Here is a 27,695-nt window from a genome sequence, read left to right as displayed (position 1 = left end):
GAGTTGACTCACTCTAGAATTAGAGGAGGGAGGAAGACCATATGGCCAGGGGTCTGGGAGACAGACGGGAGGAAATGTGGATATGCACCAGAACACTAAAGACCCTCCCCTCTCCTCCAGACCCCCTTTTCTACCAAAAAGCAGGCAGTATGTTTTGATTTGGAAAGAGTGCCCTACTGCAGATCATAGAAAGCTTCAGACCTCCACTGAAGGCACTGCAACTCAAGTCATAGAAAAGTTTGGAGGGAAGAATTTCAAACCAAGACAAGTAAGAAATGTAAATCAATGTAAATCCATTTTCCTTGTTTTCTTCTCAGGCAAAATAAGCAAACAAACCCAAAACATGTTGGGAAGTCTTCTTACCCCATATACTTTCTTGGCTCCTGCCTTTGCAGCAAACATGGAGAGGATTCCTGTGCCACTTCCAACATCAAGGACAATTTTATCTTTAAAAACATGTTTATTGTGATACATTGAGTTTCTATAGGTTAATGTACGTACTTCATCCTTTAACATTTCCTGTGGTGAAAAAAAACAAACAAACAAACCACAAAACAACAAAACATTGTCTTATTATTTGAAGTGCTTATATGTATTCAACATTGCTGCTGAATTTATTTCCTTCTTTTAACTGAAGCATTATTAACAACCTGAAGAGTTTTTCAAGTACTTTGGGATGTACACATCAAAGCAACTGTAAAAGGCAAGCTACTTAGAAGTGAATTGTTAAGAATAAGCATGATGCCCTTCATACAATTTTATTTCTCTAAATATTGCTTCACTGTTACAAATAGACAAATGGCAATCAGAACTTAATCTGACCACAGCACTGCTCTGCGCGTAGACAGAAACCATGCAGAAATGCAAACTTCCCTTCTTTCTCCTACACCATGAACAATCTAGAGCCTCAACCTATAGACTTTCTGAGGTTCCTCTTTGAACACAAAAGAAATAATTCCTTAAAGCATTTTAAAAAGGCAATCTTCTCAGCCTTGCAGAAAGAGATGTAGTTAGTCCACAGTTGAGCTTGGAAAGCATGTGCTGTATTTGGCAATCTCCTTCTGTTCTTTTGTTCACTCATTCACAGGACAAATTTCAAGAAGATATTTATGTATAACCTAGACCACTATTTCACTGTTTTAAGGTGTCATTGTTAGGATCTGATTTACTTCATTGATTGCAGCAGTACATGAATTTCATTCAATTGACAACTTGCTCTCAACTGTGTATATATCAATCAAACTATATCAATGAAAACCACTCAAATTTCTCCTCCCTTCCGTACTTTTACTAGACTAGTGGAAATAGTTCATTATATGGTTTGTGAACAGTGCCACTGATTTCACATTGTTAGCCTTTTTGCTGCCATGTCTTTAAGATCCCATACTCTTGGGTCATGCAAATGTGAGATGTTATTAGCATCTTTGGAGTGGGTCCACAGACAACTTTTTCTAGTAAATATGGTCCCCTGTGTATAGGGAATTCTTTCCAGGAATGGATTTCCTGGATGATATTGAGCTATATGTTCTCATTAGCGCAGCTTGTGCATTCAAGTAACAAGCCAAGAGTCAAAACACTACTTGGCTTCGTCAGTTGAGTAACTTTTTTGCTAGCATGTGCTCAAATATGCAAGAGAACAAAAGACTAACTGAACAATGAGGTAGTTTCCATGTGTGATTGGGTTAGTTTGCAGTCCTCACCAATGCACTAAACTGTATGCAGATGAAGATCACCAGTGTACAGATAGCTAATATAAGTGCTGTGGTGAATTCATATATGTAAGGATTTAAGTGGGACAGAGGTTTTGAACACAGATCTCTGGAGAAGTGGATGATATCCTTGATACTTGATCAGATAATCCAGTGTTCTGAGGAAAGGCAGAATATAATCATTAGGAAGTGTGAGGTGGATAAATAACTCATACATCACAGAAAACTTTTATTTATTTTTTATTCTGCAATAATTACTGGGATAAAAATAAATATTACCTCATGAATTCCAAAGTGAGCATAGGAATCAAAATAATAATCCCTGGATGTCATCTCTTCTGGATTGAGGAGCTTTGCCATCTTGCCCCGGCCCGGGCAGCTTGGTTGCAATGGGACATGTATGACAGATTGAACTGGCTTCGGAACAACAGTAGGCTGTGGAGGCTGGGATGGGACAGGGCAAACCTAGGAGAATACAGAGTATTGTTAAGAGACATCATTAAAAGAGAACCTTTCTTTCTATGCCTAGCATAGTAATATTAGTAATATTACTATGTAATATTACTATAGTAATATTGTAAAGAGCTAAGGGGTAGTAACACCAAAGACACCTGGGTTATCATAAGTGAAATCTGGGAAAATAGCTGCTAACTATTCCTGTCTCTTTAACTTACTTGCTCTGTCTTAGGAATTTTCCTTATTGACTTTTTCCTTGATGTCCCTCTGCAGATACTGTCATCAGTGCAAAATAACTGGAAAACACAGGTGTTGGCTTAAGTGGGTGACTCCAAACATGCAATGACTAGCATTAACATGGACACATGGCAGTTAAGAGCTAGGTTTTCTGCTTTAGTAGCAAATTTCTCTGTCAAACTGCCACAGCTTTGTACGAGGCAAGTTGTAATAATTTGATAGTTCTGCAAATAAAGGTTGACAATCAAAGGATTTTGAACACTGTGTTGCCAGTATGAAAGACATGATCCATAATAGATTCTTAATTGTCAGGTGATGTATCTGGCTGTATTGATGAGGTAGGCCTGAGAAAACTCACAATACCTGAAAGTCCCTTACACTATCTGAAAATCTGTTAGCACATTCAGTATGCAGTGTAAGAAGCTGTGTGGGATATGTTATTGTACTGGGTCAGCATTGGATGGAATTAACTTTCCTCACAGCAGCCCACATAGCGCTGTGCTTTTCACTTGTAGCTAGAACAGAACTGATATTGTACCAGTGTTTTGGCTATTGCTTAACAATGGTGGCACAATGTCAAGGCTGTCTCTCTAATTCCAGTAGGCTCAGGGTGGGCAAGAAGTGATGAGGTGACATAGTAAGGACAGCTGACCTAAACTGACTAAAGGGATATTCCATACTGTATGACATTATGCTCAGCAATAAAAATTGAGGGGGAAATCGAGACACTTTTTATGAAAGTTTTTGACTTCCCAAGCTACCACTATTGAGGCCCTGATTCCCAATGCATGGCTGAACATAACTTGTTGATGGGAAGTAGAGAATATTTTTTTTCCTTTTGCTTCTGCGTGGCCTTTCTTTTTCTTCCCTTTCATTAAACTGCTCCTTTTGTCAACCTGCAGGTTTTTCTTTTGTGCATTATTTTTTGTCCCCATATCCTTCTGAGGAGGGGGAATGAGAGAGCAGTGTGTTGGAATTTAGCTACCCATCAGTTGTTAAACCACAACAGTTATCTCTTAATTTAATTTACTCTTCTGGGGAGTCATGTGGTGTCAACATATTCTGGCCCACTGTGCTTTGTTTTTCCTTGGTATTTCACCTTCAGTAGCAAAATTTCAATAGAGCCAGAATTCTTATAATCCCTTGACTCAGATTTTGTGTCTGTAGCCTCTACGACAGAATACAGAATGTTTCAGAAATAGTTTAAGTGGAAAGAGATACAGACCATGGTCTGGCTATGAGTATATCTCCATCTTTCATCCTTAACGTGAAGCAAAATGCTGAAAACTGAGAAAGACGGAAGAAGACATTACAGCATCATGTGTGCTAAGTGACCTGCAAATTATGGGTCAACAACTTCAGGTACTGAGAAAGTCAACTTAAACTATTTCAGCTTATCTTCTACCTTCTTCTGATTTTCAAATTCAGTAATTTCCCAGTGGGGACAAGATGTGCTTCTCCTAAATACTTTTATAGACTTTGCCCTATATTCTATCCTGTGACACTGCAAAACATTCCCTTGTACTCTCTATGTATAGCATCAATTAGCCTAGTTCAGTTTACTTCAGTATAAAAAAAATTACATTTTTCCCCAGATCATTTGAAGATTTAAATGCGTCACCTTTTGATGGTTTCTTTGGTCACTCTGGGAAAAAGGAATACAAGTAGTTTATGTACCTGTAAAGCCTTTTGTCCCAAATGATCCAGAAGTGCTTTATTTTCTATTTCTGACTTTTTTGACTCTATTGCCTCATCCAGTTCACCTCTCACCCAGAATATAATAGTTCCCAACTGGTATTTGTATTTTGTCCTGTCCAGTTCTGTCAAGGTATTGATTGTGATATTCAACTCTTCTAAATTCAGTCCTGATAGTTTTAATTATATACTTGAGTTTACAATCTAACATTTTTCTCCAGTGGTGCACCCATTATTAAATCTTTGTAGTTAACTTGCCCTGCAGTCCTTTCTATGTTGTTCCATTAGATCACAAGGATTTAAACTGTAGATGTTCAGAACTGCATTTTCACAGAATCACAAAACTGTAGGGGTTAGAAGGGACCTCAAGAGATCATTGGGTCCAACCCCCTTGCCAAAGCAGGTTCCCTAGAACAGGTTGCACAAGTAAGCATCCAGATGGGTCTTCACATCCAGAAGGAGACTCCACAACTTCCCTGGACAGCCTGTTCCAGTGCTCTCCCCTCTCACTGTGAAGAAGTTCTTTTGCATGCTGTTGCGGAACTTCCTGTGCTCCATTTCATGGCCATTGCCCTTTGTCCTGTCCCCACAGGCCACTGAAAAGAGGTTGGCCATATGCCTTTGTCTCCCACACTTAAGGTACTTGTAAACATTGATAAGATCCCCCCTCAGTCTTCTTTTCTCAAGGCTGAACAGACCCAGGTCTCTCAGTCTTTCCTCACAGGGGAGATGCTCCAGGCCCTATATCATCTTTGTGGCCCTCCACTGGACTCTTTCCTGTCTTTTTTGTACCGGGGAGCCCATAACTGGACACAGTACTCCAGGTGAGGCCTGACCAGGGCAGAGTAGAGGGGGAGGATCACTTCCCTTGACCTGCTGGCCACGCTCCTTTTAATGCACAGCAGGATCCCATTGGCCTTCTTGGCAAGAAGGGCATACTGATGGCTCATGGCCAACCTGTCATCCACCAGGACCCAGGTCCTTCTCCACAGAGCTCCTCTCCAGCAGGTCATTCCCCAGCCTGTACTGATACGTGCGGTTGTTCCTTCCCAGGTGCAGGACTCTACACTTGCTTTTGTTAAACCTCATCTGGTTTCCTCCTGACCACCTTTCCAGCCTGTCCAGGTCTCACTGAATGGCAGCATAGCCTTCTGGTGTGTTGACCACTCCTCTCAGCTTTGTATCATCGGTGTACTTGCTGAGGGTGAACACTTCCCTTATCAAGGTTGTCAATGAAGACGTTGAACAAAATTTTAATTTAATTTAATTTCATATGAAAATTAATATAATTTTAATTTAATATGAACTCTATGAGGTCTTAATTTTTTCTCCCAAATCTTGTCCTGCATCATTTTGTAAGTGAAAAAAAAAAACCCATAAACTTAACATCCAGTGAACTGTCCATTGTCTTCTTCTCTTAGGTGAGAAGGCTTCTAGACACACCACAGGCAATTGCAAAAAAAATATCTAATGGCAAGGTAGGGGTAGCTACTGAGCACTAAGCATATCTACTGCTGATGTATGGGCTGGATGGGATGACAGTGATTTACTTTGAAAACTGGGCCCAGAGTGTAGTGGTCAGTGGCATGAAGTCTAGTTGAGAACCAGTAACTACTAGAGTACCCCAGGGGTCAATACCGGGTCCAGTCCTGTTTAACATCTTCATTAATCATCTGGATGACAGGGCAGAGTGAACCCTCAGAAAGTTTGCTGATGACACAAAATGGGAGACTGCTGGATACACCAGAGGGTCACCCTGCCATGCAGAGGGACCTTGAGGCTGGAGAAATGGGCTGATGTGGTGGTTTTACCAAACCCAGTACAGCTGACAGGAACTTAATGAAGCACAACTAGGAGAAGTGCTAAGTCCTGTGCTAACTCCTGTGTATGGAGGAACAACCCCAGGCACAATTGCATGCTGGAGGATGCCTGGCTGGAAAGCAGAAAAGGAACTGGGGGGTCCTGGTGGACACAAAGTTGCACATGAGCCAGCAACGTGCCCTTGCTGTAAAGAAGGCCATTAGTATGCTGGGCTGCATTAGGCAAAGTATTTTCAGCAGGTCAAGAGAGGTAATCCTTCCCCTCTATTCAGCACTGGTGAGGCCACAGCTGGAGTACTGTGTCCACTTCCAGGCACTCCAGTGCAGGAGAGACAAGGACATACATACTCAGGAGAATCCAACAAAGGCCACAAAGATGCTTACAGCACTGGAGTGTCTCTCCTCTGATGAAAGGTTGAGAGAGGTGGGACTGGAAAGCCTAAAGAAGATGCTTTGGGGGCATCCTCACGTATTCATACTTCAGATAAGTACCTGAATCACTAGGGGCGTCCCCCAGGGCTCAGTACTGGGGCCAGTCCTGTTTAATATCTTTATCGATGATCTGGATGAGGGGATTGAGTGCACCCTCAGTAAGTTTGCAGACACCAAGTTAGGGGTATGTGTTGATCTGCTCGAGGGTAGGAGGGCTCTGCAGGAGGATCTGGATAGGCTGGACCCATGGGCTGAGGTCAACTGCATGAAGTTCAAGAAGGCCAAGTGCTGGGTCCTGCACCTGGGGCACAACAACCCCAAGCAGTGCTACAGGCTGGGAGATGAGTGGTTGGAAAGCTGCCTGGTGGAGAAGGACTTGGGAGTATTGGTTGATAGTTGGCTGAATATGAGCCAGCAGTGTGCTCAGGTGGCCAAGAAGACCAACAGCATCCTGGCTTGTATAAGAAGCAGTGTGGCCAGCAGGTCTAGGGAAGTGATTGTCCCCCTGTACTCGGCTCTGGTGAGGCTGCACCTCGAGTACTGTATTCAGTTTTGGGCCCCTCACTACAAGAAGGACATCGAGGTGCTCGAGCGAGTCCAGAGAAGGGCAATGAAGCTGGTGAGGGGTCTGGAGAACAAGTCTTATGAGGGGCTGAGGGGCAGCTGAGGGAGCTGGGATTGTTCAGCCTGGAGAAGAGGAGGCTCAGTGGCGACCTTATCGCTCTCTGCAGGTACCTTAGAGGAGGCTGTAGCGAGCTGAGGATTGGTCTATTCTCCCATCTGCCTGGAAGAGCTGCTGCCTGTGGGAAGCCTACAAGGATCATTTCAATAATAACTCTATCCAATGGTTAGGACCCCACACTGGAGCAGGGGACGAGAGTGACCATGGAGGAACGGCTCCCATTCCCTGTTCCCCTGCACTGCTCGGGGGGAAGAGGTGGAAGAGAGTGGATGGGGGAATGTGTTTTTAGTTTGTTTTCTTTGTTTCTCACTTCTCTAGTTTGTCCTATTAGGTAATAAAATCTCCCTATGCTGAGTCTGTCTTGCCCATGACAATAAATATTGAGTGATCTCCCTGTCCTTGTCTCAACCCTTGACCCTTTTCATCATATTTTCTCCCACTTTCCTTTTAAGGAATGGGAGTGAGAGAGAAGTTGTGGTGGAGCTAGGATGCTGACCTGAGTAAAACCACCACACTGTAACACTGGAATTCTGAAACTCTAAGGCAAAGTTGGTATCCACAAGAATAATTTTGTGAGTGAGGCTCAGGAAACCTCTCTGTCATAAGTTTGCTATAGTTACTGCAAACAATTTCTGCCAAGAGTAACTAGTGTCCTCTGACAGCAAGTATCTTGGAAAAAACCTTAAATGTAGTGGACAGTTTCAAAGCAAAAAATGTGATGAAAGCTGTTATTTTTATCAGAAATAATAAAGTCTTCAGGTACACATATCTATGTATAAATATGTATGACATATTTGTATGTCATTCAACATACTCCATACCAGAGTGGCTTTAACAATTTGGCTTGCTTGATTGTGGTGCATGTTTTGCACTCATGGATAACCCATACAGCGATGTCTACAGTCAAGTCCATATCTCAGTCATGAGCCCATCTATATGTTAATTCTCTTCCTTGATGGTCTGAGGTGCCATGGGCCCAACAAGATATAAATAATTCACCATTACATTGCTAGTCTAGATCCACCTAAGCCACTTCAAGTCTAGCATCCTGATCCACCTGCTGATTGTTTTGATATTCTTCAAAATGAGCATCTATGTGATGTACCTTTACAGCCACGTTCTCTACACAGGCAGCAATCTCTTGCCCCAGTACGGCAGCCCAGATAGGTTTGCCTCTGTGCTGCCAACCGCGCTGCTTTCATAGTTGTAACCACCCCCACAGGGCACTTGCCACCATCCCTGAGTCAGCATAGTGTTAAAGCACTCGCCACTTTTCCCATTCAGCAGTATCTAAAGCCAACTGGCTGGCCTTCACTTCTGCAAACTGGCTTAATTCACCTTCTCCTTCAGCAGTTTCTGTGAGTTCTTGTTTAGGGCTCCATACAGCAGCTTTCCATCTCTGATGCTTTCCTACAATACTACAGGACCCATCAGTGAAGAGGAGATATTGCTTCTCATTTTCTGGTAGTCTATTACACAGTGGGATCTCTTCATCAGACGTCACCTCCTCCTCTGGTGATGTTCTGAAATCCCTGCCAGTCCATGATCAGCTCCCACATTTTTGTCTGGTTGGGGTTTCCTATCCAACCCTGTTGTGTTACCAGTGTGACCCACTTACTTCATGTAGCATCAGTTGCATGATGTGTAGAGGGGATCCTTCCTTTGAACATTCAGCACAGTTAATCGAGGTTCCAAAAGGAGCTGTGCATCACTACCAACTACTTCAGAAGCAGTTCAAACCCCTTCATACGCTGCTAGTATCTCTTTTTCATTTGGAGTGCAGCAGGCCACAGATTATCTGTATCCCTGACTGCAAAATTCCAAAGGGGTGCTTGCTGCCACAGGCTCTTGTTGGGGCCTTGCTCCCCTGCTGTGGTATAAAGCACTTTTTTTTCACCTTATCCCATCCAGCCTGGCCCAAGGGCTACTGTACTTTGTTCAAAGGCTTCTCATTGCTCAGGGCCCTGAGCAATTTGAAATTGTTCTTCTGTGTCACGGGATCCAGGGCTTACAATCAGACTGTAATTTGTAATATATATTCTCAAATGTCTCCAATTTGTTAAACACATCAAAAAACAAAACAAAACAAAACAAAACAAAACAACACAACAACTATAAGAACGTTTCTATTTCTTTTGTGCTAGTTGGTGGAGACATAGCTGTTATTTTATTGGTCATAGAATCATAGAATGGAATCTTAAAGATCACCTAGTTCCAACCCCCCGGCTGTGGGCAAGGACTCCTACCTCTAAATCAGGTTGCTCAAAGTCCCATCTAACCTTGCCTTAAACACTTCCAGGGATGGGGCATCCACAGCTTCTCTGGGCAACCTGTTCCAGTGCCGCAACACCCTCACAGTAAAAGAATTTCTTCCTTATATCTAATCTAAACCTACCTTCTTTTAGGATAAAGCTATTACTCCTTCTCCTATCACTGCACTCTCTGATAAATAGACCCTCTCCTGCTTTCCTGTAGGCCCCCCTCCCTCCTTTAAATACTGAAAGGCCAGTATAAAGTCTTTCTACTCCAGGCTGAACAGCCCCCAGCTCTCTCAGCATTTCTTCAGAGCAGAAGTGTTCCAGCCCTTTGGTCATCTTTGCAGCCCTCCTCTGGACTCGTTCTTATACGTCCACGTACTTCTTGTGCCAGGGGCCCCAGAGCTGAACGCATTACTCCAGCTGGGATTTCCTGAGAGCAGAGTAGAGAGGGAGAATCACCTCCCTTGACCTGCTGGCCGTGCTTTTGTTGATGCAGCCCAGGATACAGTTGGCTTTCTGGGCTCCAAGTGCACGTTGCCAGCTCATGTTGAGCTGGTGCTCTGTTGCGATAGTATTTGCATCATGCGTGATACACAGAGATGAGTCAATACAAGGTACCTGACAAGATGGAGAAGAATCATTTCTTCCACTTTCTCCTACCAGCTGATCATCCTCTCAAAAGGTTCACGTGGGTGAGCACTACTTGTGAACTTACACATACACAAAGTTGCATCAGAAGAAAGATTGCTAAGTCAAGGAGTTACATTTGTGAACTTAAAAGAGGGATGAATTTGGCTGAGTGGAAGAAGCAATCTTTCAGCAGAATTACTTAATCACTCTTGTTGGCAATTTTCCAGGAAGAGAAATTTACAGGAGCAGTTTACATCCCTAAAGGAAGATACTACCATCACTGAAGTTACACAAGCTATGAATTTTGTCCAAAGACTATTAGAAAGACTCTGACATGAGACAAAACAATATTCTGCAGCTAAAGTGTCCTGTAGCTTTGCCAATTCTTGTATTCAAATTTTCTGTCTCAGCACTTTAGTCACTTCTAAACTGCTTTTGTGCTCTCACAGCATAGTAGGAATATGAGTAATACACTTGTGCTCTGTATGCCCCTTCCTACTGGCTTTTGATTCCTACCTGTTCCAGTACAAAGCCGTCACCTGTGTTACCAAAAATCTGTGTAACCCACCAGAGAAGGCTTCATGAAGCAGAGTCCAGTTTCATGATGAACAAATGCATTATGACCTTGGCTTATCTTTACCAGTGAGCTTTTATGGGGGTGCTCTGAACAACATAAATTCAAAAGGAAAAGGAAAAAAAAAAAAAAGGATAAATAAAGCATCATTGCTGTTAAGACAGTACTAGGTTTCTGATGGATTTGAAAAATATACTGACAGGAGGTATAAAGCCCTGGTGAAGAGTCAAAAAACAGCAATCCAGCAAGACAGGGGATCAATTAATATTAAGAAATACTGGATGCTTACATTTCCCACATCTGTTTGATGATCAGCTGGCCAGATGAAGCTTTCTAAAAGTAAAGCCTTGTAGCATGTTAGTCATACCTATCCTCTGTGAGTGTTAATCAACAAATAATTGCTTTTTAAGGTGTTCAGAGAAATGATTAGGATCTGGTCTGAGGTTTAGCTAACCAAACAGGCTGTGAGTAGCTATTGGACTTGACATGAGAAAGTCTGAATATAACAAATAAGCAAGTGAGAAGCTAATATTTACAGATATCACAATGAGTGATGTCTGGACTTCACAGGTAATTAAGGAGGAGTTATATGATTACATGATGGCTAAATCCACAGATAATAGGAGGGGATCTTTTTTGTGCCTGGAAATTGCAAGGCCAGCAGCATCTAGGTAACTATATCGACAATACCATGTAAAGTCAAAGTTGCTCATATAATGGTATCAGAAATATAAATGTTTTTTTTTTGTTTGTTTTTTGAGAGATGAAGGCTAGAGAAAGGGTAGGGCCAAGGTGGATGGGGGAAGAACAAGCATGGTAAAAATAAAAATAAAGTGTAGTAAAAGGGCTAGATTTATGCAAACAAGCTGTTGGTCAGAGAGCGCATCTGACTGAGCCCTGCACACAATCTGCAGACCATTTAAATCTTATTTCTAACTAATTTCTGCATGAACCTGATCAGCTGGAAAGGAAAAGAAGGATGTTGCTATCTGTGTTTATTGAGCAATGTTTGTGTGCATGTGGATGATCACTCATACCTTCCTGTATCCCTTCCAGAACTGAAAAAAACATCCATGATATGATTACAAGCCTAGCACACACATACCCTACCTGTTAAAAACATATCTTTAGAATAACTCCTGAAAAGGGAAAGCATCTGGGCAAGAGGTGAACCTCACATCAATTAACAGATCTAATAAATTAGGTCTGGGTAAATCATTTTTATTAAAAATATGGATTCCAGCCAGCTCCACAGAGTTCCAGAACACTGGCCAATGCCATTGCCAATAGAGTTTGAAAGAATGAAAGCAGCCGCTTCAGAATACATCCATCGATGTGATAAACATGCATCCCTGTACTTTTCCATCTCCCATTTGTTGCAGTTGGAGGATCTGAAGGATCTCAGAAGGAATATTTTTCTACCATTACTGTGGGACTTAGATCCTGGTACTCCATGTCATTTCAACACTTAAGCCAGAGGAAATTACTTAAGTATTTTCCTGTATTTTAAAATTAAAGAAATTAAAGAGTTCAATTCCTTTTTTTTTTTTTTTTTTTTTTTTTTTTTTTTTTTGGGTGGGGTGGCAGACAAAGTGGGCAGAATACAGCTGCATTAAAGATATTAGTACAGGACCACTTTTTTAAAAGCTTTGCATTCTTACAGAGGGCAAGATTCATAGCCATTATTAATTTATCAAAAACCTCACGCTTCTCTAACTTGACATCTGTTTCTAAAATTTAGACGTGGAGTTGCCTATTTGCATCAGTGGGAAGTATTGAAATTCTTTTTTCTTGAAAACTTAGGTACATAGGTCAACATGGCTTGAGGAGGCTACCTAGATGTATAATTCCCATAATACAAAAGAGAACTGGGTATTCAAGATCCTGGGTAGTCAAGCTGTTTTGAAAATCAGAGTCTTTTAGGTATATTGAGCTACCTACAGAGAGGTAAGATGGGGCTGAGAAAGGGAAGTACACACTATTTCTTTTTAGGAGGTTTGTGACGAAAGCTGAGGTGTATGGAGTAAAAATAAACCTGCATTTCAATGCCAGTTTCTTGACATGAAGACGCAGATCTGGCAGTTAAAATTCAAATACTTATAAAACTGTTCAAGCCGCAGTGTTTTCTGCTTGTCAAATTCTTAATTATTTATGGCATTCTAATGGCATTGAAGAGGTTAACAATATCTTCTGTCTACCCTTTCATTAATGCCTATCCTCTCATTAAGAAACAACATTCATTAAGAATGGTGTTACAGCTTAATATGAATAACTTTCAGCATTCTATTTTTAAACAAATAGTTTCATGATATCTCAAAGTATAATTATTTGCTGGGCCAGGTAGCTTTCTGTGTCAGAACTACTAAAATAAAATATACCTAGCTCCATTTTCATCAGTCGGAATATAATAATCTATTCCTTTAACATGCAAGAGATTATCACTTGATGTGCAACCACTTTAGCAGTTTCAACAATACAACTTCTTCCTGCTGCAGATATGAGTGTAGGTACATATAAGAGGTGTTTGGTATCCTCCTCCCAAAACTGAGGCTTACTTCTACGATGTCTTCTTGATAATCATTAAACAATGGCACTGGTTAAAACCTCTCTTGACTCCTTTGGCTTGTATTCTCGTGGAGTAAGTCTTTTCCCATAGGCAGGGATGCCACCCACTAGATCAGGTGGGCCAAGGCCCCATTCACCCTGGCCATGAACACCTCCACGGATGGGGCATCACTGATTAAGATATTGAAAAACACTAGTCCTAATAGACGCCTGAGGGACACTACTTGTCACCTACCTCCACCTGGACATAGAAATACTGATTGCTATGCTCTGGTTGTGGCCATCAAGCCAATGCCTAATACACCAGATGGTCCACCCTTCAAATCGATATCTTCCTAATTTAGAGATTAGGGTGTCATGTGGGACTGTGTCAAAGGCCTTATAGAAGTCCAAGTAGATGACATCAGTTGGTCTCCCCTTGTCAACTGATGCACTTACTCGATCATAGAAGGCCACCAGATTGGTCAGGCACGATTTACTGTTGGTGAAGCCATGCTGGCTGTCCCTAATCACCTCCTTGTCCTGCATATGCCTTAACATTGTCTCCAGGAGGATTTGTTCCATGATCTTGCCAGGCACAGAGTTGAGGCTCACTGCTCTGTAGTTCCCTGGTTCTTCCTTTCTACCTTTTTTAAAAATGCGAGTGATGTTTCCCTTTTTTCCAGTCTTCTGAGTTTCTCAGTAGTTAGACAGACTCTAAAGAAAATAGGGATAGAGATCTGGTTCTGAAAATGGCTTGCTTTGAAGATACTAGTTTTTCAGCCACTTCAAAGTCATGCACTTCTCTAAACTTTTCAAATGGTGTATCTGAAATGTACAATGTCAGATCAACCCATCATAGACAAACCTGTCCACTTACTATCATCGGGAAATTCATGGTCCATTACTGACAAGTATAGCTTACAGCACATTATAATTGCTATCTGTTATCCCTGTGGTGATAACAAAAATACTGTGAAAACAATGAGGCATGTTCTGAAATATGAGGTTCTATGGCTTGCTTTGGAATAAAGCTTTTGTCCAGAACAACTGAGACTGAGCAATCATACGAGTAACTTGATTATACACTGAGTGGTCAAATCCCCCTAAAGTCAAAGTATAAGATGCTAGCAACAATTGGCATATCTAGGCTGCAGCAGAAATAACACCAAGTAGCAAAAAGAATGCAAAGATCACAAAGGTGTGCAAATCTGTTAACTTACTCTTTGAAAGTTAAAAAGTAATTTTGGTATCCAAAGCCAAATATGAGACAGGAACTGTGATACCTTTGTGGATCTGGCCCAGGATATTAGATACTGTCAAGATTCTTAATGGGTAAAAGAGGTCCCTTCACAGATCCCTTCCACATGTATCATATGATATCAAGACATGGACAGTTATATTAATACTATGCAGGAGATACAGTGGCAACGGCAGGATAAACTTATAAATCTGATCTCTGTGCAGATTATGGAGTTGGTTATTAATATGGATTTACAAATTTACATATGCAATAGAAACAGAACCTGTTTTCACAAGATTAAGGAATGCACACTGTCAGAAGAACAAGACAAAACTCTGGAATGAAAAGATTTTGAAGCTACATATAACAGCAGGTCTATGGATGTATGTAAGGATGGGAGCGATAAGTAGCTGTAGCTAAAAGCTTAAGCAATTTTAGTCCATTTCTAGTACAGATAATAATCACACACAGAATCACAGAATTTCTAATAATGCTATGCATCTGGTCTGCCCTCTTGACCGTTTATATTACAGTGTAGTTCAGGTGCAGTGGCTAAAAACAGGTTCAGGTGACAAACTGCAGTTATGGACATTGAAGTTTAATGGAAGTTGTGTTCCCTTTTATAAAGAGAATTTGCAACATATGTAAAGTAGGAGGTCCAGTGTACAGCATGAACAGTATATATTATGACAGTCCCTGTTTCAGCATAGAGCAGAAGGAAATATCAGAGAACCATACTCTTATTAACTGAAATTTACTCTTTGCAAACTAGCTTGTGAAAGGATAGCAAAGCATTATTTACAATGTGCTGAAATGTGTCTTTCCTTATGACAAGGTTATGTTTTGATTATCTTTGGCATGTGATAGAGCTATTGTTTTAGACTTAATGTTACAGACTTCACTGCAACAGCTTAATTTACATGATCACTGTTACAAGAAACAGCTAGAGAAACGCCTTGTGCTTTCATCTACACGCTATTGTGTAGAGCAGATGGTCTATCGTGCATCCATTTTTTTTTGTGTGTGTATGCATGCTCTTTTCTAATGGCATTAGCTATGGAATTTGTAAGATACAAGTGAACCTTCATGATGTCATGTGATTCATTTTCTGCTCAAAAGTAGGATGCCATTTTTGGACAGAGAAGCTCAACTCAAGAATAAGTCTACAAAGGTTTGAAGAGATTGTAATTATACATGTAACTGTCCTGGTTAGCTAGACCTTATTTACTTGCTTCATAATACTAAATAAATTAAATTAAAAAGGCAAACTAATTACAATTTTATTAGCATAAATATTCATCAAGTGTATAATTAACATTTGGAAAAAGATAACATTGATGTGGCACTTAGTAGGTTTTGGCCAAGTATTAAACGTTTATCTATGAATAAAAAAGACCTGAAAAATAATTGGGGAAAAAAAATGTAAAGGACCAGAAGCTTGGTGGCACAACACAGATGAGATTAAATCTGAAAGAATTTGTTGCACAGAAGTGTATTTCTCTCTCCATTCTGAACTTTTTTCTTCATTTTTGTCTGAACCTTCTGTTCTAATAATTATGTTAGTTTTGCAGGGAGGGTACTGGAGTAGAATTAGACGCATACACACACTTCGAATCTGGTATGGCGATTTCTACAAAGGTAACAATAAATTCTGATGGTCCTGTGAGCCTCTCACAGTACAGGGCCCACTTCAAATATAAATAATTACATAAAAGTATCCATCTTTATTTTGTGTTCTGTGAATAGTTTCACAAATCAAATGCAAAAGCTCGATGTCCGTGAGCACAACTATGAGCAAATGAAAATGCTCAGCTGAATTTTACAGTAAATTCTCAGGAATTATTCTTTTTTATGTTCACCGTGGTTTTGCCTCAGTCCCTTTATTCTCTGACCTTAATAACAGTATTCTCCAGAAAAAAAAAGAAAAAAAAAACTCGTTAGACTCTGTTGCCCATCTGTTTAAAGCACCTCAAGACTGATGGCAAGTGAATTAAGTTCCATTGTGAAGGGTTTTGAGTACTGGCTAGTCTCAAACCTCTTTCTATTGAAGTCATAGCAAGTCTTGTATGCTTCAACTCAGTGGTAAATCAAGAACCATCTGGAAGGCAGTGTTAAAGTGGAATACAGATGGCAGATTGCTAAACACATTCTCCATTTCAAGCAGTAAAGTCTAAGTCACTGCAATCAATTGTATGGATGTGAATCTCCACTGATTGTCATGCTGTTCCCTCCCAGTAAATATACAGTGTATGGACTCGTTACAGTGTAATGGTCTCTCTTTACATGACTAAAGAATTGAAAAGTAGAGAATTAATACAGTTGAATTTTAAAGCTTGTGAAGAAGACAAGCTGTGATATTCTATTGATATATGTTCTGAGGTTTTGTTTCCATTCTTCAGTGTGATCAAGAATGGAACAGGTGAACTCACTCAAGTACACTGGTTATTTTGATGCAAGCTTAACACCCTTAAGCAAATCCAGCATGCTGAGAAGTGAAGGTTAGATAATAAGGGCTACTGTGTTTATGAGAGATATGCAAGATTTTTCAAACTTTTTGTGGCTCAGATGTAGCATGCTTTCTAATAGAGCTCTTCTGAATTTGCTGCCTTACTAAGAAGTGTAGGCTCTTCGGTTTTTGCAGGTTAGAGCAGCCCAGTCCTTCTCCTGTTCCAGAATCCAGTCTGAAGAGTTGAATTTGGTGTACAGATCACAGAGCAGCATAAACTGCAATCAGTAGACTCACAAGGCTCTGGTAGGTTGTGGCTTCTGGTTTCATACAGATTTACAGCTAGGTGTTACATGGTAACACTGCAAGTCAACAATTTCCACCGGGAGATCATTTTTAAGGATTCATGAGAGGCAAATAAAAGCAAATGAAGAAAAAAAAATCCTTCTTATTTTAGTAGTGTATTAAGCCTCTCTTTTTCTGACAAAAGAAGGTAAGAATTTCATATAATTTCATCATTCTTCATTAATTTGGGAAGAGATGAGACCTTACAGTAGTAAAAAATAGGAAGGTGTCCTAATAAGGGGTGGTGAACAGATTTTATTTTAAATTTACAGGAATTTAAAATAAAAACTGAGGTCATCTGTGAGAGATAAGAATGTAATTGCCAGACATAATTTACAGAATAAGATATTACTGCTATCAAAATTGGAAGCACACCTAATATCTCAAGTAGCTTTTAAAGACCCAGGGATACTTAAATTGTTTGATCACCATGAAATGTTTTTCTTTTTCTTCCGTTCAATTATCCAGGAAGAAAAGCAGTAGGTACAAACTATGTTTTCAGGTAACAGATTTTTCTTCTGAGGTTTCTAGTTCTTAGGAGTTTTGACAAGTCCAGAAATAACAGATCTCTTCTCTTGTAGTACTACATCCAAATCTCTCTGGAACAAAGGTAATCAAGATGCACAAGTGTAAGAAGAGGAAATAGCCTGATGTTCTGACAAGGCTATTAGAGGCATTTGTGTTAGTTGTGAGAGAAGGTCTGGAGTATACCTATTGCCTGTTTGTTGAAAGTGGGGAAAGATGAAAAAGTGATAGCAGAATTTTCCTTCCGAACTAGGCTACAGCTTCTGGGAAATAATGATCTTTTACAAGTTTAGCATCAGTTCATCTCCTACTTGCATTTCTGAGAGCTGTACAAGGAGAAGAAATATCTCTGTATTATTAAAGTGCATCAATTCTTACAGCTGATTTTGAAATGTTGGTCATGGACTCAAGGAATCTAAAAATAAACCATACCAATTAAATTCTTGGCTATTCATTGCAGAGTCAGCTCTAAATCTAGCAGAGGCAATTGTTAACATTAAATGCTTACTAATTGCACTGATACTGATATTTGAATGTCCTGTTTGTCCTGATCAGGCAAGAACTTCTATACCAACAACAAGCAACACCCAACTATGTCATGCTGTTCAGGGGCCAAACTCACACTACCACTGCCAAATCCTGTGATCAGGTTTGGCATAGCAGAGTGAGAATATCATGAAAGTGTCTTACTGCTGGAACAGTACTGGCTTAAACTAGAGCTGTCTTCTCCTTCCCTTCAGGTCTTGCAGCCTCAGCTGTCCAGCTTGTGTCAATGCACTAGTTCTGCAATAGCAGGTGCATTTGTTATCAACAATCAAACAGCATGAGTCTTGACTCATTTTTTGAGATGGGAAACCTCAGATTTATGTGTGTCTATGGGTGGTGTCTTCAAGACCTGTCAATCCAGCACTTGTTCTAGGGCACCTGAGTAGCTGGCCTAAGAGTAACAGTTCCTCCTGTGTGTACATGGACACATGGTTTAAGGTCTCCATTGATAGTTCAAGTGATGTTCTCTGCTGCTTGGCTAGATTTGGCACTTTGCAATCACATATGTTGAAGAAATTATTTAATGTTACATTTCCCTAAGGGTAGCTCAAAGCCTATATTGTTATTAAGGAAGTCATGATAGTCATGATTCAGTTCCTTTTCCTCCTGTACTGTAGGGTTCAGTAAATAATAAAGCAGTTTTCTAGGACTGCCTTTGCTTCTACTTTACTCAGACCTAGCTGGACTAGCTTGGAGGGTGATACAGGTTTCTTGCTGTTCTACCCTTGTTGGCCCTTTCCTTTCTATGTGCTTCAGAGAGGACTCATGGGTGTCACCTTACGTATTTTCTTTGGTATAGCTCACAGTGTAGATAGACTGCACTTTAGAATAAAGACTGTCATCTCACTTCTCTGCAGAGTCCAACATTCAGTGTGCCAGGCCCTTTAAAAGAAGCCTCTGTAGTCTGTGGTGGGTCACCCAGATCAGCTGACATAATTCCACATAAATTCTGAATTACAGACTACTTATTGTTATGGCTATGAAACTATGAATGGTGCACAGGGATCTATTGTCAGAATATTAAAGGACTGTTAACAAATGGTAGTTTACTTGTAACTGAAGGATGCAATTCACTTATTTCTGTTACAAAATTGTTTTTAGTGGCAAGGTCATTTCCTGAGTCATGAAACCCTAGCTTTGTTAACGTATGTTTTCACTTTGTGATCACCTATATGCTAGGGAAGACATGCTTATTGTTATCTAGGAGCAGTGACCAGAAATTTAAATAGGACTGGTGGTGTTTGTTCACCTCCAAGTGAAGAAAAATATTCACGAGCCAGATTACTTTACATTTCACATCTCAAGGCACAGAAGTTCTAGGAACTTGTACTGAAAATATCAAAGTTGAACACAGTGCAGGGAGTTTGTTGCAACTCTTTGCATAATGAGTTATGAAGCTACAAAACCTGAGACGTTTGAACTTTTGTTTAGATCCACCATTATGACTTGCTGTTATCATTGCTGCTGCATAAGTGCCTACCTTCCTGAACAGAATCACGGTTCCAGTGACATGCAAATAAATAAAAAGTAATATACCCTCTTCAGAGAAATTCCTCCAGATGGACACAAAGGGAAAGGAAACAAAAATAGCCTGGTTATGCTACATAATGTTATATCACGTTACAATGTTACATCACCCTATAGTCCCCATTATCAATGCTCATGATGTGTTTCTTGTAACGAGGGAGCAGCTGTACCACTGGACAGCCTCTTTGCCATCATCATCTTGACTGAGTGTCTTGTGACATGGAGAACAAGAATCAGAAAATGATAATAAGCTATGAGAACAGTTATTTTGAGGTCCTTTCCCAGTATCTGAGAATAAGCTGAAATTTGCAAGAAAAAATAGAACTCTAATATTTCTAGAGGGTAATGATTAATAAAAATAGCCAGAATAGTACAGAATCTGTACAAATTATTTTCTTAAGCTAGCAGAAGGGTCAGTTAAATTTAACGGAAGTCTTTCTATCGCTACAATAGAAGGCTTAAGTAACCAAACTCTAAAAGACAGCTTTCACCCAAAATGAAGAAACAGGTTAGGGCTGTTTTAGAATAAAATGACAGGCAACATCAGTGAGATGGTGTAACCTTTCTATTTTATGAACTCTGGGTGAAGAATTCATCAAATTTGTTCATCAAAGAGTTCATCAAATTTTGAGGTTTGTTCTGAGGTACAAGCCTCAGAACAAGAAATAGAAAATAAGTTTTCAGGCATTATTTAGCCAATTTCTTCAATGGTTACTTGAAAGAACTGTTGACTTCAGCTAGCAAGTGGAGTGGTGGCTTGCAGGTGTTAAGATTGAATCCAATACATGTAGCAGGTTGTGGATCCCCCCTCCAATAGTTTGAATCTTGTCAGCTGCCTAGTTGCCTTTTTTTTTTTTTTTTTTAAAGTATGAAATATTTACTGTTCACGAAAGGCAACAGATTGGCAGTACTAAAGAATAAAATCCTCATTTTATCTACATAACAGATGTTTACCATCTGCTCTGCCAAAGTACCTCAATCTGGCTTGAATTCCATGTGAGGAGAGCCCAGGCTAGTGCTCATCCCCTTGCCTGCACTGAGACGACCAAAACTATAAGGTTGTTGCTCATAGAAACTCCATATCAGAGGACCAAGATCTATAGCTCTTACTCCAGAGAGCAGCTTTTTCTCTGGAAAATGTGCTTTTAACTTTTATTTCTTGATATTACATTTTAAGGGATGGAAAATCAGATGGATAAGGGATATAGTGCTAGTGATGAATTACGATTCTAATAGGAGCCTAAGGTTGGAGACTAGAACAAACATACTGCAAGACCTGGATAACCCAGGTAGAGCAAACAGTCCTCTTAGACATCTGCAGCACCTCTTGCCTCCACAAAATAAAGTAAGGTTCAAGTTCAGAGCATAATACTTAATCATTTTTTTTCTCTCCATGTGTACTGAATCCAAAAGTCCCTCTGTGGGTTTTATCTTCATCTATTTCCTTATTACTTTAAAATAAACACTTGTAATTCAGCACAGGTACTGTCCAGGATGGCTCATTGAGTTATTACACAGTAAGTATTCCCAGCTCTTTTTCCAAGACAAAGCATTGCTGAGATTCTGCTAGGAAAAGTAAGTGGCAGAGAGGAATGGGACTCCTGACAAAAATATCACCCCATGTAAAGACCTATAGTATAATGAGACTGCCAGACAACACGCATGGTAATTTCTGCCTACAGAGAACACTGCTCTATCAGCTTAGTAGAAATATAAGTGTTTCCTCATAACTGTTAAATTATTTACCTGTAGGAAAATCTTTTCAGAAAGGTAAAGAATTATGTTTACAAAAAAAAAAAAAAAATCATTTAAACTTTTAGTATAGAGGAGTTGCATCCTAAATTGATCTTTGTGAATGAGGTTATGATGTAATTAGTACTCAGGCTTGACTATATTTTGAGAGTCTACTTTCTTTAGTGGAGTTGTTATGGAACCACTGAGAGTATTAAATTCCCCATATTTCCATTTCCCATTCTTGATGTAACTGTACTATTTTTAACAAGGGAGGCAAGCAACTTGTTTCATTTTTAATAGGCTTTGTGCATATAGTCCATTGTGTGCTTAGCAAATTTTTAATGCACTGATCCCTGAAAGTCACTTTGCATCTTGTGTTCCAGACATTCTCCTCCTCATCACTGAACTTCAGTGATTGTTCTGAAATATCTGTCTAGGAAGACAGCATATCCTGTAGACTTTGCTACAAAAATACCAGCAAATGATCCCCTACTTCATACCCTAGCCAAGCTTTAGATGAGTACTTCAGGGTAGTTTCTAATGTTTCTAAACTCTAGAAGAGGTCTCAGCTTAAGGAGTATCCAGATTTATCCATTATTACTTTTTAACCTCTGCAGGATAAATGAGGACAGGAAGGAGAAAAAGGTTGAGAAATGACAGTTGCTGAGCTGAAGTGCCAGAGAAAATGAGTACACGGAGTTACACAGTTCAATGCAGCTTCAGAACTAAGAGCTAACAGAGACCAATACTGAAAAAGGTCCCACATTTGGAACTTTCTTTTGTCAATTAGTTGAAAAACAGTGTTTCCCTGCACTGAGTAAAGACATCTTCCCACTTCTTCTGAAGCTGTAACTCACTGTGTCTTAGTATCTTAAAGCACAATTTTTCTCTTAATCTCTTGTCATAACCCAGCTGGCTATCTTTCGTCCTTCATGTTGATTCTAAGTCCATCTCACTGTGTGACTTTGAAGGAGTCAGCCATCTCTTAATGTGGGTTATCAGAGTATTTCATTCTCTCCACAACTAATATTTTAATTTGGAAACATTAGAATAAAATGCCTGTGAGGAGAGTCGAAGTGTAACTTTATCAAATGTACAGGCTCCAACCGCAAACAAATCCTTGAGAAGAAAATTGGCAGAAAGCCTTTACCTTGTGCTCAGCAGCCACAGCTGCTAAAACAAAAATAGTAGCTTTTCTGCCTCACAAGACTGGTAAGTGTGCAGTGGGAGGATAGTTCTGCCTCTGACCTCTCTTTGGCACCTGGAAGTTCAGGAAGATACCCAGCATAAGGGATTGGGTCACAGCATTTTCACTGATGCTAATTCAGAAAGCAGCATATATTATCGTGCGCTAAGGGAGGGCACACACTTGGATAGGACTGGATGGAAATCCTTGCCCCATTTATGGACACAGTATAGACTGCTTTGTCCACAAACTTAAACCTGTGATTGTCCTGACAGTAGTCAGTGCCTCCTTGCAACAAGAAACTGCAACTTGAACCTCACACTCTGCTGAAGCTGAAGCCTTCCTGCAGGTCTCAGGCAAGAAAACGCAGCCTGTATTCTGGTACCCCATTTCTGTTGCTGCTGCACACCCTCTCATGCTTTTCTGCTGACATCCTGTGTGGATTCTTCCTTTTTTCAGGGAAAAGCTTTAGCTCTGCTTAATGCATGCACAACAACCCATGGACACTAAGACTTGAGAACAAATATATGTATATGGGAACAAATATTTTGTCTTTCCCTTTACTTGTGCAATAATAGAGGAATAAATCAAGTAATTGCTCTAGAATCCCTACAGGGTCAAGAAGTTCTTTTCCAACCTTAATTTTTCTGATTTTATGAAATGTAGAGCAAAAAGGAAATGATTAGAAACAACATGAGCAGAAAGAGTAACTGACAGTAGAACTATCTGTACAACTAGGCTTCTGTTCAAAATAATCTTGCATTGATGCATATGTAAATAAGTTGATTAGCATGAAGACTGATATTCTCTGATTAAAGTGCTTCTGACCTGTGATTTTCACAGATTCATGTGACTTTTCTTGCCCTAAAAATCTTAGATGGTGAATTTCAGCTTTAGAAAGGTTATCACCATTCACAGTTATGAAGAAACCTTGAAAACACCAAGTGAAAGTTTCCTGGTACTGAAGGGTCTATAAAAAGAACTCGATGACGCAAATTCAGTATCTTTTTTTAGCTAGTCTCATCACCTTTCCACATATGATGTTGGCATTATTGCTCTTTAGCCGCAATATGGGCACAGCATGATGTGCAGCAATGTAAATTTCCTTATTGTACCAACCCCTTCTGTTCTGATGGTGGGACAGGCTTTCAGTTTCTCTTGCCTTCTGACATGTTGATGATTGGCCAAAAATAATAATAATAATAATTAAAAAAATCCAGCAAAATCTGTGCATTATATAAGATAACTGTGAGTCAAAGGATAGGACCAAAAGTTTTGCTTGCTACTTTTCTGAACATTAATCTGATTTAAGGAACATAAATAAATAAAAACAACAACAACAACAACAGATAAAAACAACTGAAAGCAACCACAAGTGAGCAAAATAATATAAGCAAAAAGTTTATCCCTACAGCCTGCTGCTGGACATGTCACTGTATTCAGATATGCCAAAGCTGATTTACCTTTTTTATGAATCTCAGACCACAAGAACAGCATTTGTTGCAATCCAGTACTACTCATGCTTCATTCCGAAGAAAGAAACCTCTTTCCCAGCCTGCCTAGTGGTGATTGTTAAATGGTGTTGGAAAGTACAGTAGGTTAACACGAGGAATAGAAGAAGATTCTAGATTTTATTGACACTAATGGGTACTTGTTTTTTCTTTCTTTTCTTCTTCTTTTTTTTTTTTTTTCTTTCTTTTTGGAACTTATCAAGCTTATTGGAATCCTGTTTCTTTAAATATTTTTTCTGTTCCTGGAATGACTGTCATCTCAGTGGGATAGGAGGAGAATCATCAGTTCTCACACCTGACCTGGCTGTACATTCAGAATTAATGGAGAGGGAGAGCTTTATGATAGGAAAAAGAATCTGAAAGATAGCGTGAGAAACACAGAAGAAGTGGGATTTTCAGCATGACTGAATCAAGGGAATATTTTTTCAGAGCTGCTATACAAAGGAAAACACCTGTGGTTCCTCTGTTATCATTACTGCAGGGACCACAGTAGTGAAGTGGCACATCTGCACAGTTACAATATCACAAAAACTAGATGTGCTGTACCCAATGATTCTATTAGCAAGGTTCCAGCACATGACCTTGAAACAGTTTGTTTATACAAAAGTACTTGTAGGCACAGAACCATCCTATTAACTCTAGACAGTTAAGTGAAGCCTCTAGGTTGGCAGCCTAGCCACTCTAGGCTCTATCTGGGATCCACATAAAGAAAGAAGCTCCTTTAAAGTATGATTCAAGTTTGAGATGGGCAGAGTTGCAATTCAGAGGTGTTTGTTGATGAGACAGGACAAGTAGGCCACCAACGCAGACATCTTGTTAAGTCATTTGAAGTTCTGTGAGCAAAAGACAGATCCTAGTTCACTGATCTAAAATATAATAATAGAAAATAATTTATGATGGATATGGTAATAGCCAATATTAGGACCCTAACAAAGGTACGGTAAGATTCAGAGGAATGTACCTGTTCTGTCACCAGTAGCACAACTGACGCAAATTGAGTATGAGAAGCAGTAAGGTTTCTTTTGAAGACCATGCTACCTTTTAAAGACCATATCATAAAGATAAGTCTAAATGACTGAAAGAAGAACAAGAGAAGAACGGCATCTTCTCTAACTCCTTAAAATGTCCATCTAAACTAAGTCCATCTCAATTCCACCTAAGATTTCTCACTAAAAACAGATGATTAAGTAGGATCTTGATTAAGTAGGATTTTGATTTTAAGTTGGTGTAGAGATATTGAAGCTGTATCCAACAGCTAAGAGACTTAAACTATGCAACTAGATAAAAGCTAAATAAAGAATTGCTGACAAATACATTATGCAATTAATATCCTGATTTCCATTATTCTGAATTGCGTAGTCTGTACAGTCCAGCAATGGTAAGAAATAATTTTTGTTGCTGTTGTTGTTGTTGTTTTGGGGAAAAAAAATAGAAAAAAAAACCCACACCATAAAAACTCATTTTATTGGGACCTTCAGATTGTCAGGTGGATTAGAAAAATAGTCAATAGAGATGATAGAGATGTGAATATACCCAGCATTTCACAGTTCTAAATGCTTAAGGAGACCCAGGGACTGTGTTCCTTTGTTACAAATTCCTTACTTTACTGTTCGTTTTTTTTTTTTTTTAATCAGACAAGGTAAGAAAATTAATAGAATGTACAAAATTTTTAGTTTCCCAATGTTCTTATGTCTTGTGTTTTATTTGCTTATTCAGATTTATTTGGATGTAAAATTGGTGTTTGGGCTATTTTATGTTTGTATTTTTCCCTGTCATTTGAGATCACCAAAACAAGGAAATGGGTAGAAACAGGAATTGCTTACAAGATTTCATTTTTTTGGTCAAAATAGTAGTCCTCTGTTGTTATTCACTCTTCCTATACATTTATAACTTCCAGTCCTTTAGCAGAGGCTTTTAAGATAAACTTAAAAGTGGCCCTGTAGCCTGTGTGTTTTAAACACAGGATTAGACCTTCACACCTCTGTAAAGTCTTAAAGTAATGAAAAATATCTGATGCAGTCAAGAGGCCCTAAACAGCAAATATGTCATGGAAAATATAAATGGTGCTTTATAGAATATGATTAATGTTGATGTTCATTATGATAACAATTTATAGGGAAAATGTACTGCCAATAACTTATGAAACACGAGCTGCTAGAGAACTGTTCTCATCTTTATATGCAAGATACTGTGTGCGTGCAGTACAATCTCTATATAATTTGAAATTGTTAAATCCTGTTAAAAAATGTCACTATAACTAGGTATTTGTTGCATTTATGTCTGTCTTTGTAAAACTGTATTGGTCATGGGTCTATGGATGTATATAACCAGTTTTCAAGGAAGAACATTGTAACAGGTTTTGATCATACATTAAGACGTTATTGATATTAATATTAATACATGATCTGTATTTGGCACAGTTAATCTAATCTATTTGTACCCGATCTAGGTACAATTGACTTTTCCATGTCATTCTCCTAGTGGATCTATAGTCATTTATAACTGTTTATAATAGGTGGATCTACTAGTATTTCAGTAAGGCTTAGAGTCTTAAGACAGTTAAAATAAGTTTAATATATTTGTCTATGATTTAATGGACAGAAATATGTGTATGTTTCAGGAAATGAACTTTTGAAAATCCTTATATTTAACCTATACAACATTTCCATTCAAAACTAGAATAAAGGTCTAAGTATAGGCATATAGTACAGCTAAGATGAGGGCCAGGATTTCAAAGGTATGTAGTCAGAGAAATACTCAGAAATGTACATCTGTTACTTTCAGAAGTACCCGTTGAGCTCAGTATCTTCCTAGGTGCTGCATCCCACTCTCTCTGTAGCTTCCAGCCCCTCTTCTTATGGGTTCAGCAGTCTGGAATTCAAGGCCTAGCAATGACCAACAGCCGAGATGTGTAACCTTGGCTCAGACTGATGAGAAAATTCCTGAATTGTAAGGGAGAGTTTGAAAAAGCCTGTAGCATAGATCCATGAAAGATAAAATGAGGTGAAACACAAATGTAAAATTCAAGGGACTCAGGAAGAAAAATCGTAACACAAGGAGGTATCTAAAGATGGCAACAGGAACATGAAGCATGAAGCATGAACATAAATATAAAGCACAAAGAAAAATATGAACACTCCTGGGAGCAACAGAAGCTGACCTATCCTCCCTGCTTCATGATTACACGGTTAGCAAAAAATCTTTGTACATCCAATGTTGGAAATGACAAGCATATTAGTGCTCAGCCCAGTAGCTTGTTAATAGCTGCCTCTGGTATGTTAAGCAACAAATAATTCCTTCGTATTTCTGAGTTGTACATATTCTGCATTAAAGAGATTCTGTAGGCATGCTGAAAGATGCCTGAACAGAGCAATTCAGTGAACTGAAAGGGAAAGAAGCCACTTGTATGTAAGGAACTCAGGTGGTTATTGCTTGACATTAGTAGCTTGACATTAAGAGTAAATTTGGTGAAGCCTTAGGTTGCAGCATGAACTCTGTGTAATCTGAACATGATATATTGGTTGATTGAGCAACGGTGAGTGACATTGCGTGGGGGTCTTGGTGGATTCCGATGGGTGAAGGGGGGGATGTGCTG

At 39.4% G+C, this 27,695-nt stretch overlaps 1 protein-coding gene across 1 annotated transcript in view; it reads right to left on the bottom strand.

Annotated features, from left to right (window-relative positions):
- Nucleotides 1–27,695, bottom strand: part of PRMT8 (protein arginine methyltransferase 8) — a gene marked incomplete at its 3' end in the record, with an annotated part of 62,991 nt that overhangs the window by 25,409 nt on the left and 9,887 nt on the right. The window contains exons 2-3 of the mRNA XM_084306645.1: nt 1,989–2,174; nt 364–519 (exon numbers count right to left, since the gene is read on the bottom strand). Of these exons, the coding sequence (XP_084162771.1) occupies nt 364–519; nt 1,989–2,174 (342 nt within the window). The remainder of the gene's footprint in view (nt 1–363; nt 520–1,988; nt 2,175–27,695) is intronic.

This window comes from Netta rufina (assembly GCF_964035555.1).
Source record: "Netta rufina genome assembly, chromosome: 1".
Taxonomy (NCBI): domain Eukaryota; kingdom Metazoa; phylum Chordata; class Aves; order Anseriformes; family Anatidae; genus Netta; species Netta rufina.
Note: the sequence above shows the minus strand (reverse complement) of the source record. Positions and strands in the feature narration are given on the sequence as shown.